The sequence below is a fragment of the Myotis lucifugus genome, unplaced genomic scaffold, assembly GCF_000147115.1.
Source record: "Myotis lucifugus unplaced genomic scaffold, Myoluc2.0 scaffold_2, whole genome shotgun sequence".
In the NCBI taxonomy this organism is placed as follows: domain Eukaryota; kingdom Metazoa; phylum Chordata; class Mammalia; order Chiroptera; family Vespertilionidae; genus Myotis; species Myotis lucifugus.
In genome coordinates, this window is record NW_005871050.1 from 17,279,804 (window position 1) to 17,293,114 (window position 13,311).

Sequence of the window (13,311 nt, forward strand, 5' to 3'; positions counted from 1 at the left end):
AATCTTCCAAAATTTACTTCCCGTAGTCCCCTCCCTCCGCTAGTCACTGTAGTGCGTCAAAGGCCCGTAGTCGTCATAGAAGGGGGAAATGTACATCGCGCGATATTTGGTCACGGGATTTGGAAGTTAGGGATCACACGCAGCGCATGCGCACTGGCTCGCTACCGCCGGGCTGCACGCGGGTAGGTAGGCAGGAACTCAGAGGAGGGGGAGCAGAGCGTGCTGGTGTCTTTCCCCCTCCTCCCCGCGCTGAGCGTGGGTCTGCGGGTGGCTGGAAGTGCGGAGCGCGGGGCCTGGCTCGGCGTCTCCGACGCGCGTGGACTGCATTGGGCGCTCTCCTGCTCCTCCACGAGTTGGAGTGCAGCAGGCGCGCGCCCTGGCATCGGGACCTGAGCTCCTTTTCCTCTTTAGCATTCGCCCTCCAAGCACACACCCTAGTCCCCTGCGAGTTGGTCTTCGCGCCACGGCGCGCCCCTCTTCACCCGGCCCCTCCCACTGGCCCCCGATCCAACTCGCTCCAGGTCCGTAGTTGGCTTCATCCCTGGTGGCCCTGCTTGGGGGCGGAGAAGATGGCTGGCGGACGTCTGCTGTTGGGGGGCGACTTCCTGTCGCCGCCGCCGCTGCTCCCCCTCCCGCCGCCGCCGCCCCCGCCTGATCCAGTGCTGGAGCAGTGGCGCTATAGCCACGAAAGTGACTGGCAGTGGGCTCTGCGACGCAGCTTCATCTGTCGGCACCTGCACAGCTATCCCGGGGCTGCCCTCGACCAGCTCTTAGCGCTCTCCGCCGCCTGGACCAACCACGTTTTCCTGGGCTGCAGGTGAGGAAGGTGCGCGGATCCGGTTAAGGAACAGGGGTAGGGGAACGGTGATGGGGATTGGGACAGGGACTGGGGCAGGATACAGACGAGGGTTTAGAGGCTGGAGATTTGGAAATGCTGGAGGACACTGTTGTCCTGGGGAGGGGGTTGGCCGAGTGAGGTGGCAGGGGATGATGACATAACGGCTAGAAGGGTGCGGAGGGTCGCGGGAGAAACCCCTCCAAGACCAGGAATGGAGATTGAGGTGTGCTTGGAAGAGGAATCATCACCATTATAGAGGTGAACATTGTAGTGATGGTTCTGGAGGGCGTGGGAAATGACAAATAGCAGAACCTGAGACCTGCGTAGGACCTTCCAAGGATGCGGTATCCGCAGAGAACATCCTACAGTCGCGGTTTCTAGGGTCCGCGGGGGTGGGGGCGCTGCGGTTCTAATCCTGGTCTCCTGACCACTGTCTTTCCATCCCCATTAAATAAAACAACATCCCCCCCCCCCAGCTGGGTTTTACTGTCTCCTCCTGGAAAGGCGGTTTGTATGAGGTGTCTCAGCCGCAGGGTCCGCCTTGCTTGTAGATTTGAGCATAATATGTGTGGAAGCAAACAAAGAAATGGATATATCTACTATAAAAATGGATTGCCCTCCTTTCACCTTAATTATGATCAGAAGGATTAACATTTAGCATTGGGTGAGATTTTAGGTGTGCTTTTATGTGTGTGTGTTTGCCCCTCCCCCCTTTTCTAAAACCTAGTGCGCATTCTGAACAGGCCTCTTTGAAAGCTCTTTGCATTTGATGGAGACTGGAGACTGCAGTATGGTTCCAACGCATTTTTTTTAAACAGGACTACTTGGACCTCTGTATTTCAGAACCCCCAACTCGGTCTTATATTAGACTAATCATTCCTTTGATCGATTGAGAGGCTTTTTTTGACTCTTGCCTCATAGTGAATTTTTTATTAGCGAAGGATGAGATATTCTGGAAAATTATCAGATAAAATTCAGTCAATTCAGGTCCAGAAATGACTAACAGATACAGAAAAATAGGATTGTCCCCCTTACCCTTAATTGTTGAACATGGTATTCAGTGTGATACTTTGAACTCATCACAAAAATTAATGTGTGTTTTTTTTATCTTCTCTAGGTTAGTTTAATTTCTGCCTCCAGAGATAATGATTATTTCACTGGAGGAGCTGGTTACAACTGGGGAAGCCTCAGTTATTAATCAAGTTAGAAAAATCTAATTGACCTTCATTTAATAATGTTGTTTTTGCAGTTAAAAATGTACCTTTATCATAGATCTTAATATTACAGAAGGCCATGGGGAATCTGAATCCTAAAAAATATCTTACATGGTAGGATAATATCTATCCTTTGTGTTAATAAATCTTACCTTCCCACTAGAATGTAAGCTCCTTTGGGGAAAGGGTTTATGGTTTCTTGTTCACACCTTTATTCTCAGTGCCTAGAAGAGTGCCTTCTGTGTAATGGCTGCTCAATAAATGGATAAATATAGGTTTATAATGTACAAAATATTTTAAAATTTATGTATCTCACTTAATACAACAGCTTTGGGAATTAGGTGGTGTCTCATTTTTTACAGCTGAATCAATGGAGGCCAAGAAGTTAAGTGACTTTTCCAAGGTCCCACAGTCTTCTGATACTCTTTCCACTGAGATACAGCTGCTATATTTGGGAAGGATGGACCAGGAATGAAAGCAAGTAACTGACACACACAGACCACCTCATTATTATGCCTCAGGATTTCATTCCAAAAACAGCAGCCTTATACATAAGGAGGGCATTAAAAACACAAGCCAGGCCAATGGTAATCAGTGTTAAAAGCTCAAGCTTTCAGAGTATTTTATATGTGTATGTGCACTTGCCAAAGCACATCACCTGTGTATAGTATATATACTATAGTCACCATGTGACATAAGTCAGTTCAGTCAACACAAGTTGCCATAACATTATCAAATAGCATAACAACCCTAGCTGGTTAGAGCAACTGGTTAGAGCATAGGTGGGCTGAAGGGTCCTGGGTTCAATTCTCGTCAAGGGCATGTACCTTGGTTGCAGGCTCCATCCATGGCCCCTCCGCATGCAGGAGGCAACCAATCAATAAAAAACATCGATGTGTCTCTCACATCGATGTTTCTGTCTCCCTTCCTTCCACTTTTTAAAAATGGAAAAATATCCTCAAAAAAAAAAACACACCAAAAAATATACCAAAACAGAAAAGTAATGTTTGCATTATATCTAGTTTAGATATAGGAAAAAGAAGAGGCAATAAAGAATTTTGGGAGCTAGGAACCAAGTGCAGTCTTCCACTTTAGGCAGGCTTTATGTTAGCTGTCATCTTCAGGTGGAGAAAATCTATGTACTTGTTAATGTTGATGTTGGCAGAGCTCTTGTTTTATGGTCTTTTTTTGTGACAGAAGACTCTTCTTTCTTTCAAGGGAACTGCAGAATACACGGCGAAAGCGCCTATTCTAAACTTTACAGTCCACCCTTGACTTTTAGAACAGGTTGTTAATAATAGCAAGAAGGGAACTTGTTGCATTTTTTCCCCATCTAGTAGGACTTTTTGTATTGTTTCAGTTCTAGGTATCAACTGTATCAACTCCTAGGTTAAGGATATCTTGAAAATTTCTTAATTATAAGACCAAGCCAGGAGGGGCTCACATGTGCAGGAAGGCAAAACATGTTTCATTTTTTGGTGGTAATGATTTTCAAGGTACAAGTTTGAATACTGTATCTCTTTAACTCTAACAGTGGTTCTCAAATATAGGCAGGCATCAGAATCACCAGTCAGGCCTCTTAAAACACAGATTGCTGGGCCCCATCCCCAGGGTTTCTGATTCAATAGGTCTGAGGTGAGGCCCCAGAATTTCAGAATTTGCATTTCTAATAAGTTGCAGGTAATGCCATCAAGTGATGCCATCCAGAGATTACACTATGAGAGCCACTGCTTTATAATAAAGGATAAAATAAAACAATGTTTTCCAGTCTGCCTTTTCATCATTTTTCCATCATAGTCTAGGCCAGTGGTTCTCAACCTTCCTGATGCTGCGACCCTTTAATACAGTTCCTCATGTTGTGGTGACCTCCAACCATAAAATTATTTTCGTTGCTACTTCATAACTGTCATTTTGCTACTGTTATGAATCGTAATGTAAATACCTGATATGCAGGATGTATTTTCATTGTTACAAATTGAACATAATTAAAGCATAGTGATTAATCACAAAAACAATATGTAATTATATATGTGTTTTCCAATGGTCTTAGGAGACCCCGTGAAAGGGTCGTTCGACCCCCAAAGGGGTCACGACCCACAGGTTGAGAACCACTGGTCTAGGCAATTAGGAAGCTCAAAATAGCTGAAATTATTTCTGTTTCATAAAAGAAAACAATCTGTCAAGAACTTTTTTCTGCAAGCCATTTCTAAAATATATCTTGTGCCCTAGCTGGTTTGGCTCAGTGGATAGAGCATTGGCCTGGGGACCAAAGGATCCTGGGTTTGATTCCGGTCAAGGGTACGTACCGTACCTTGGTTGCAGGCTCTTCCCTGGCCTGGGTCCTGGTTGGGGCACATGCAGGAGGCAACCAAACACATTGATGTTTCTCTCTGTCTTTCCTCTCTTCCACTCCTTCTAAAAATCAATGGAAAAATATCCTCAGGTGAGGATTGACCAAAAAAAAAAAATCTTGTGGCTAATGAAAAGTTACATCTGTAGCACTTAAATAATTATTCATATGAATGCCTAGGGATCTGCATAATATGTACTTAAATTGTGGATAAATGTATATGTATTTAATGAAGCAGAATGTTTGGTCAACTGGAGCATTCAGTTTTCCAATCATTCTTCATCGACAGGATTAGAATCAGAATTCTGGCCTATTGATCTTTGATGTGATATTAATTAATCAGGAAGATATATCTTAAAATGCAACCAGCTTTTCCACCTTGATTATTTGTCTCTTCTTTTCCTTGTTGATGTGAGGCTGTTGCAGATGCCAATGGGCTCATGCTGTAAAACTAACTTTGCCCACAGTAGGTAGAGGGCATCAGTCACCACTAATGAAGTGGAAGTGTGAGTGTTCAAAAGATTTATCAATAATCTGGTTGTTTGTTATTCACATATGTTAGGAGTCTTATGAATGGTTTTGAATAAATCCTATATAATAAAAGGCTCATATGCAAATTGACTGAACGGTGGAAAGACTGGTCGTTATGATGTGCACTGACCACCAGGGGGCAGACGCTCAATGCAGGAGCTGCCCTCTGGAGGTCAGTGTGTTCCCACAGGGGGAGTACCACTCAGCCACAAGCCAGGGGGAGCAGGCCTAAGCCATCAATTGGACATCCCCTGAGGGCTCCCAGACTGTGAGAGGGCACAGGCAGGGCTGAGGGACCTCCCCCCCACCCCCCTCCCCCATGCACGAATTTAGTGCACCGGGCCTTTAGTAATTTTATAATTGGCCATCTTAATCTTTGCTGAGTTTTCAAACTTCAGCTTTCTTACTTGGATTTAGTAGACCTGGTTTAATATATTTAAAAAATATTTTAAAGCATCTATTACTGAATATTTATTAAATTTCAGGTGCCATTATATATCATAAATATGCACCTACATGTACCTGTTTTTGTTCAAGAATGTAAGTTCATGAACTCAGATGTTTTTTGTCCATTAGAAATCATCTTTTATGTGCTAGGCATGGTGGGACAGTTGAATAGCATCCTGATTTCCAAAAGCTTGGTACATAGTAAGCTACCTTTGAAAACCCTAAAGACCTGCTGGAGATTTTCCAGAGTGGCCAGACTGTTTTACATTCCCACCAGCGATGTGTAAGTGATCCAGGTTCTCTGCATCCTTGCCAGCATTGGGTGTTGCCGCTATTTTTTATTTTAGCCATTGTGATAAGTGGGTAGTCATATCTTGTTGTGGTTTTAAATTGCATTTCTCTGGTGGTTAATGATGTTTTCAGTGTGCTTATATGCAATCTATATTTCCTGTTTGGTAAAATGTTCTGTTCATATCTTTTGTTTGTTTTTAAATATGATTTTTTTTTTTTACTGTTGCGTTTTGAGAGGCATCTCTATTAGATACTAGTTTTTTTTGTTTTGTTTTGAAATATATTTATTGATTTCAGAGAGGAAGGGAGGAGGGAGAGAGAGAAACATCCATGATGAGAGAGAATCATTGATCAGCTGCCTCCTGCACGTCCCCCCCTGGGGATCAAGCCTGCAACCCAGGCATGTGCCCTTGGTCAGAATCGAACCCGGGACCTTTCAGTCCGAAGGCTGACGCTCTATCCACTGAGCCAAGCCGGCTAGGGCTAGATACTAGTTTTTTTGTCAAGTGTGTGGCTTGCAAATATTTCTCCCAGTTTGTAGCTTTTCATCCTCTTAACAAGCAAGGTCTTTTGAGAGCAAAAGTTTTTAATTTTGATGAAGTGCATTTTATCAGCTATTCCTTTTATGGATCATGCTTTTGGTGTCAGGTATAAGAACTGTTTGCCTGGCCCAGATCCTGAAGATTTTCTCCCGTGTTTTTTTTTTTGTACAACTTTTATAGGTTTACATTTTACATTGAGGTCTGTGATGCACTTTGAATTAATCTTTGTATAAAGTTTGAGGTGTAGGTTGAGGTTTTGTTTGTTGCCTGTGGATGCCCACTTGCTCCAGTACCATATGTTGAAAAGGCTGTCCTTCCTCTGTTGAACTGCTTTTGCAGTGTTGTTAACAATCAGTTGAGCATGTTTGTGCGGGTCTATTTCTGGGTTTTTCCCCATCAACTTTTCACCTAATAGGCTTAGCAGCCATTGATGATCATTTATTATTGCATTATGGGTTGCAAAATGGTAGTAGTCTTTCATTCCTACACTTAATAGCTGGGCTGCTTCTGTAACAGAGATTTTCTTCATCAACTCTTTAGTTGCTCTGAGGTATAATTTATATGGAAAATGCCAAATAAATACTTGGTTTCTTCCTTAATATTACCCATTTTTTAATAATGACTTGATTTCCTACCATCCTCCAAAGGTGACCAATAATGAGTTTGTAAGTACCTTTTTGAGCTAATGGATTTTTAACATATTTGATGTGTCTCAATCCACTGCTATTATTGTTCTTATTGATACTCAAGTTGGCTTATTTTGCCAGTGGGAGGCTATTCAAGTTGGCTTCTGAGTCCACTTGATCTAATTCCTGAAGTCTTTGACAGCTTCCCTGTTTTCAGGCACAAGAATATCTGCCAGGTTCATCTTATACATTTCTTGCCCCAGACTTGGAATCAGCCATTTCTCTAAGGACTCTTGATTCTTTTTCATGGAAATGATAGAGATCACAATCTGGATGTTAACAACCCAGCAGCTCTTAACACTCTCAGTACTTTGATAAATATATCAATGTGATTATTTGCATATAATATACATATATGATAGAGGAAAAATAAATCATGAATTTATATGGATACTTTCAATTCAAACTTAAAGATAAGGTATTGGCTTACACTTTTTTTCTTTTATTGATTTCAGAGAGGGAGGGAGAGATAGAAACATCAATGATGAGAGAGAATCCCTGATCAATTGCTTCCTGCATGCCCCACACCGGGGATTGAGCCCGCAACCCGGACGTGTGTCCTGACTGGGAATCGAACCATGACCTCCTGGTCCATAGGTCAGTGCTCAACCACTGAGCCACACCAGCCGGGCTTACATTTCTTTTTTTAAAAGAACTTAAATTTTTATTTTTCAATTATAGTTTATATTCAGTATTTTTATTTTTTTGATTTCAGAGAGGACAGGGGAGAGAGAGAGATCAATGATGAGAGAGAATCATTGATTAGCTGCCTCCTGCACGCCCCACCCTGGGGGCAGAGCCTACAACCCAGTCATGTGCTGTGACTTGGAATTGAACCTTGACCTTCTGGGTCATAGGTTGACGCTCAAGCACTGAGTCATGCTGGCCGGGCACATTCAGTATTATTTTGTATTAGTTTTAGGTGTATAGCATAGTGGTTAAACAGTCATGTACTTTATAAAATGTTCCCCCAAATATTTCAAGTACTCACCTGGCACCATACATAGTTATCGCATTTTCTATGCTGTACTTTACATTCCCATGACTATTTTGTAACTACAATTTGTACTTCTCAATCCCTTCATCCTCCTTCACCCAGTTCCCAAACGCCCTTCCCTTTTGGCAACCAATAGTCCATTCAGTGTGTCTGTGTCTGTTTCAATTTTGTTTGTTCATTTATCTTGTTTTTTATACTCCACATATAAGTGAAATCTTACGGTATTTGTCTTTCTCTGTCTGACTTATTTCACTTAGCATAATACCCTCTAGGTCCATCCATCCTATCACAAATGGTAAACTTTTAATTCTTTTTATGGATGAGTGATATTCATTGTATATACAGGGTGTCCCAAAAAATGTATACATACTTTAACAGCTCATAGCTCAATTTTGAAAATGAAATGCATTTTAATAAACACTGCCTTAATAATTATTCAAAGTGTGCGTATACATTTTTGAGGACATCCTATATATATTTACCACCACTTCTTTTATCCATTCTTCTATTGATGGGCACTTAGGTTGTTTCCATATCTTGGCTATTGTAAATAACGCTACAATGAACATAAGGGTGCATATATTCTTTTGAATTAGTGTTTTAGATTTCTTTGGGTGTATTCCCAGAAGTGGAATTGCTGGGTCATAAGGCAGTTACATATTTAGGTTTTTGTTTTTGTTTGTTTTTAATATATTTTTATTTATTTCAGAGAGGAAGGGAGAGGGAGAGAGAGATAGAAACATCAATGATGAGAGAGAATCATCTTTCGGATGCCTCCTGCATGCCCCCCACTGGGGATCAAGCCCGCAAGTGCCCTGACGAGGAATTGAATCATGACCTCCAGGTTCATAGGTCGACGCTCAACCACTAAGCCACACCGGCCAGGCACATTTTTAGTTTTTTGAGGACCCTCCATACTGTTTCCCATAGTGGCTGCACCAATTTGCATCCCCACCAACAGTGCAAGAGGGTTCCCTTTTCTCCACATCCTTGCCAGCACTTGTTTGTGGATTCATTGATGATATTGGCTTAAATTTCTTGATTATATGCTTATATGGCTTGAAATGACAGTACCATAATTACTCATTTGATAGGTAAGTATTTTAGGGCAGATTCTTCAGTTTTGTAGCCAAGATACTCTGTTAAAAATGTCCCGTGGGAACAATTATAAAATTGGCTCATTTAGAAGCTTTTTAAAAGACTACATTCTTATCTGTTTTAATGGTAGATTATATTAATTTAAATAGGTATAGCCCACGCTTGATGGAAAAAATTCTCCAAATGGCTGAAGGTATTGATATTGGGGAGATGCCTTCATATGATCTGATGCTGTCCAAACCTTCTAAGGGTCATAAACGTCACCTCTCAACATATGATGGTGAGTATACTTGTTTCTGGAAAATGGGATTTGAAGAAACGACATGGCCTTTTTTTTTTTTAAACAATATGAGTGGTAGAACATTCATGACATTGGATCTTACACAAATGTAAAAAAAAATTTAACTTCTGGTTATGCACAGTTGGGTTTTTTTTTTTTGAGGATGCTAAATAGAACTGAAGACTAAGAATACTGAAGTCACACTATAATGCTATCCTTAAAGTCCATGCCGTGAACCTCCCTCTAAATAGAAAAACCTTATACTCTGATCATTTGAGCATCTAAGTAACTAAATCCTCTTGGATGGGTCCAAGATGAACCAGCTTTCTACTGAATACTGTTGTAGGGAGGAAGCTCTAGTGTCTGGTATAGCTTCATCAGAGTTCTTCCATAGCTTTAAATTTGATATACCTCATAAAACATTAGTTTCCAGCTGTTGCTTGTTCTAGAAATAAAACGTAGCAAACACTCTTTGGTGCATAACAGGTCAGAACTAAGATTTTGAAGTTGAAAACCTTTTGGATCTTTTGAGAATTATTTTTATTTGAGTTTTAGTCACAACTACGTGTAAAGCGCCATCACAGAGTCACTCACCTCTGACACAAAAGAGAGAAGCTTTGTAAATGCCTCTGGTCATCATCTGTGTTGCAGCAGAGCCATCTGTTCCATTTGCAGTCCTTAAGAAGGGAGCTTTTCAGCACAGGTGGTATGAGATTAATACTGGAACAACTTCTTAGTCTGTACACATCTCCTGTGCTTTAACTTATTAGATGCAAAGACAACTAACATCGAGCATGGCGGTGACCTGCATACTTGATTCAATGGCGTATTTTCTATCAAGTTCCTTCCCTTACACACAAAAGGACAGGAATCAGCCCCACTTATGCTAGAACCTTACATTGCTATTTGACTGCCGTCACCTCAATGATCTGAAGTTTTTGTGATAGAAAGTATCTTGTACCAACAATGCAGCTTGCAAATTATACAGTTGGTACTGTTTTCCTGCTTGGTTCTTTTGAAATATTCCCTCTTTAATGAATTGTAAATTTCACTCATTCTATAGGTCAAAATCCTCCTAAAAAGCAAGCCGGTTCCAAATTCCATGTGAGACCTCGTTTTGAGCCTGTACATTTTGTAGCTAGTAGTTCAAAAGATTTTGAAAGACAGGAAGATCCTTATGGCTCTCAAACAAAAGAGGTAAATGAACAAACACATTTTGCCAGAATGCCAAGAAACATCTACCAAGATTATACTCAAGACTCTTTCAGTGCACAAGATGGGAATTCTCAGTATTGTGATTCAGCAGGATTTCTTTTCACAAAAGACCAGCCTGTAACATCCAACATGTATTTTGACCGTGGGAACCCTGCCCCAAGCAGCACAGCACAGCAGGCAAACTTGCAGTCAGCTCCTGAGCCTTCACTATCACAGACATTTCCTGAGTCAGTGGTAGCCGAGAAGCAGTATTTTATTGAAAAATTAACAGCGACCATCTGGAGCAACCTTTCTAATCCAGAGATGACTTCCGGATCTGATAAAATTAATTATACATACATGTTAACTCGTTGTATTCAGGCATGTAAGACAAATCCTGAGTATATATATGTTCCTTTAAAAGAAATCCCCCCTGCTGACATCCCCAAAAATAAAAAACTTCTGACAGATGGTTATGCTTGTGAAGTTAGATGCCAAAATATCTACTTAACTACAGGGTATGCTGGCAGCAAGAATGGGTCCAGGGATCGAGCTACTGAGCTAGCTGTAAAACTCTTGCAGAAGCGTATTGAAGTTAGGGTTATCCGGCGGAAATTCAAACACACATTTGGAGAGGACCTTGTGGTGTGTCAGATTGGCATGCCTTCGTATGACTTTCCTCCAGCTCTGAAGCCGCCAGAAGAGCTGGTGGTGCTGGCTAAGGATGCCTCTGGGCAGCCAATTTATAATGCTTCTGCCAAACACTGGACCAATTTTGTCCTTACAGAAAATGCAAACGATGCTATTGGTATCCTTAACAATTCCGCCTCATTCAACAAAATGTCAGTTGAATACAAATATGAGATGATGCCAAACCGCACATGGCGTTGTCGAGTGTTTTTGCAAGATCATTGCTTAGCTGAAGGTTATGGAACCAAAAAAACAAGTAAACATGCAGCTGCTGATGAGGCTTTGAAAATCCTTCAAAAAACACAACCCACTTACCCATCTGTCAAAAGTTCACAATGCCAAGCAGGCTCTTCACCCAAGGGATCTGGCAAGAAGAAAGATATAAAGGATCTTGTAGTTTATGAGAATTCTTCAAATCCTGTGTGCACGATGAACGACACAGCTCAGTTTAACCGAATGACAGTTGAATACGTCTATGAAAGAATGACAGGCCTCCGATGGAAATGCAAGGTGATTCTGGAGAGTGAAGTCATTGCAGAAGCAGTTGGGGTGAAGAAAACTGTCAAATACGAAGCTGCTGGGGAAGCTGTGAAAATCCTCAAGAAGACCCAGCCGACTGTCATTAACAACTTGAAGAAAGGAGCTATTGAAGATGTGATTTCAAGAAATGAAATTCAGGGCCGCTCAGCAGAGGAGGCTTACAAGCAACAAATCAAAGAAGATAACATAGGGAATCAGCTGCTGAGAAAGATGGGTTGGACGGGTGGTGGTTTAGGTAAATCTGGTGAGGGCATTCGGGAGCCAATCTCTGTCAAAGAGCAGCATAAGCGGGAAGGGCTTGGTCTTGATGTAGAAAGGGTAAATAAAATTGCCAAGAGAGATATTGAACAGATCATCAGAAACTACGCCCGCTCCGAGAGCCACAGCGATTTGACTTTCTCTACAGAGCTGACTAACGACGAGCGGAAGCAAATACATCAAATCGCCCAGAAGTATGGTCTTAAAAGTAAGTCTCATGGGGTAGGCCATGACAGGTACCTGGTGGTAGGTAGAAAAAGACGGAAGGAAGACCTACTAGATCAGCTCAAACAGGAAGGCCAAGTGGGGCATTATGAGCTTGTGATGCCTCAAGCAAATTGAGATCTTACTAATTTATTTTGTAAATGAATTCCCTAATGAGGCATATCTGTGAATTAAAGAAATGCTACATGTTCCAGTTGCAGAGTATATTCATTCTTAAGATGTTTCACCTTGTTCATTTCATATAGAGCTTTATTAGATATTGGAACCTGAAAAAGTATGTCCACTTGTATTAGCTTAATCCAGCAGATGCTTTTGTGCAGTTACCATTTGTGTCTTTGATATTGCTGTGTCCCTCAGATTTTAGTAGTTTGTACAAAGCAAGAGCGCATATCCAAATGAAATTTCACCCTGAGAAAGAAATTCCCATCTTGAAGGGCATAGCACAGCAACCCGCAACAATATGTGAAGTTGATAATTAACTACAATAAAACTTAATTCCAGACTTAAAATGTCAGATCATTTTGTATTATCTATTTTCATCTTTGTGTGAATCCAGTTATAGAATGTTTAACAGTAACTTGTGCTGTACGTGTAAATGTCCTTATCGACTAAATGATGTAAAACTTTCTTAAAATGAATTTAGTGTTGGCTTATTTATAACTTCTACCATGTGGTTTTCAGCATATTGGAAGTGTGTATTGTACCTTGTGATCTATCAGTTTTAACAAATTCTAGTCTTCATGCTGAACGAGCACTACTTGAGAGAGCACTTGAAAACTTTCAGAGACTTTGGTTTAACCTGAAGAAAGGAAGCTGGAACTGTTTGTTCTTGGTGCCTTGCAGAGACTCACAGCAACTCTCCATTGTAGCTTTCACGCAGTTTGGATGTACAGCGCATCCAGGGCGGCCAGAGCTGTAGTAGAACTTGGTAAAAGACTGAAGATACATTGGTGCTTTGATGAAAAGGTCTGTTGGCTGGTCACTCTCTCAAAAAGCTTATTAAGCTCAAAAGCCAACTTTGTAACATATTTAAAACAGCTATTTTTCGCTTATTTCTGGAATGTAAAAAGAAAGTATATAAAAAGAATGTGTGTGCTTCCTGAATAAAAAGGAGCCAAAGTTGATCAAAA

The 13,311-nt window shown here is 41.2% G+C and overlaps 1 protein-coding gene across 3 annotated transcripts; it reads left to right on the plus strand.

Annotated features, from left to right (window-relative positions):
• Window positions 1–158: 158 nt before the first annotated feature.
• On the plus strand, window positions 159–13,311 carry NKRF (NFKB repressing factor). Of its 3 annotated transcripts, XM_006082174.3 has the most exons (4): window positions 682–817; window positions 2,415–2,529; window positions 9,144–9,274; window positions 10,338–13,311. In XM_006082174.3, exons 3-4 carry the CDS (start codon window positions 9,160–9,162, stop codon window positions 12,296–12,298), a joined length of 2,076 nt encoding a protein of 691 aa, XP_006082236.1. In that variant the 5' UTR covers window positions 682–817; window positions 2,415–2,529; window positions 9,144–9,159; the 3' UTR covers window positions 12,299–13,311. The 3 variants fall into 3 exon arrangements, with proteins under 3 accessions (XP_006082234.1, XP_006082236.1, XP_023614191.1); XM_006082172.3 differs by lacking the exon at window positions 2,415–2,529 and having other exon boundaries at window positions 159–817; XM_023758423.1 differs by lacking the exons at window positions 682–817; window positions 2,415–2,529 and adding an exon at window positions 8,972–8,990.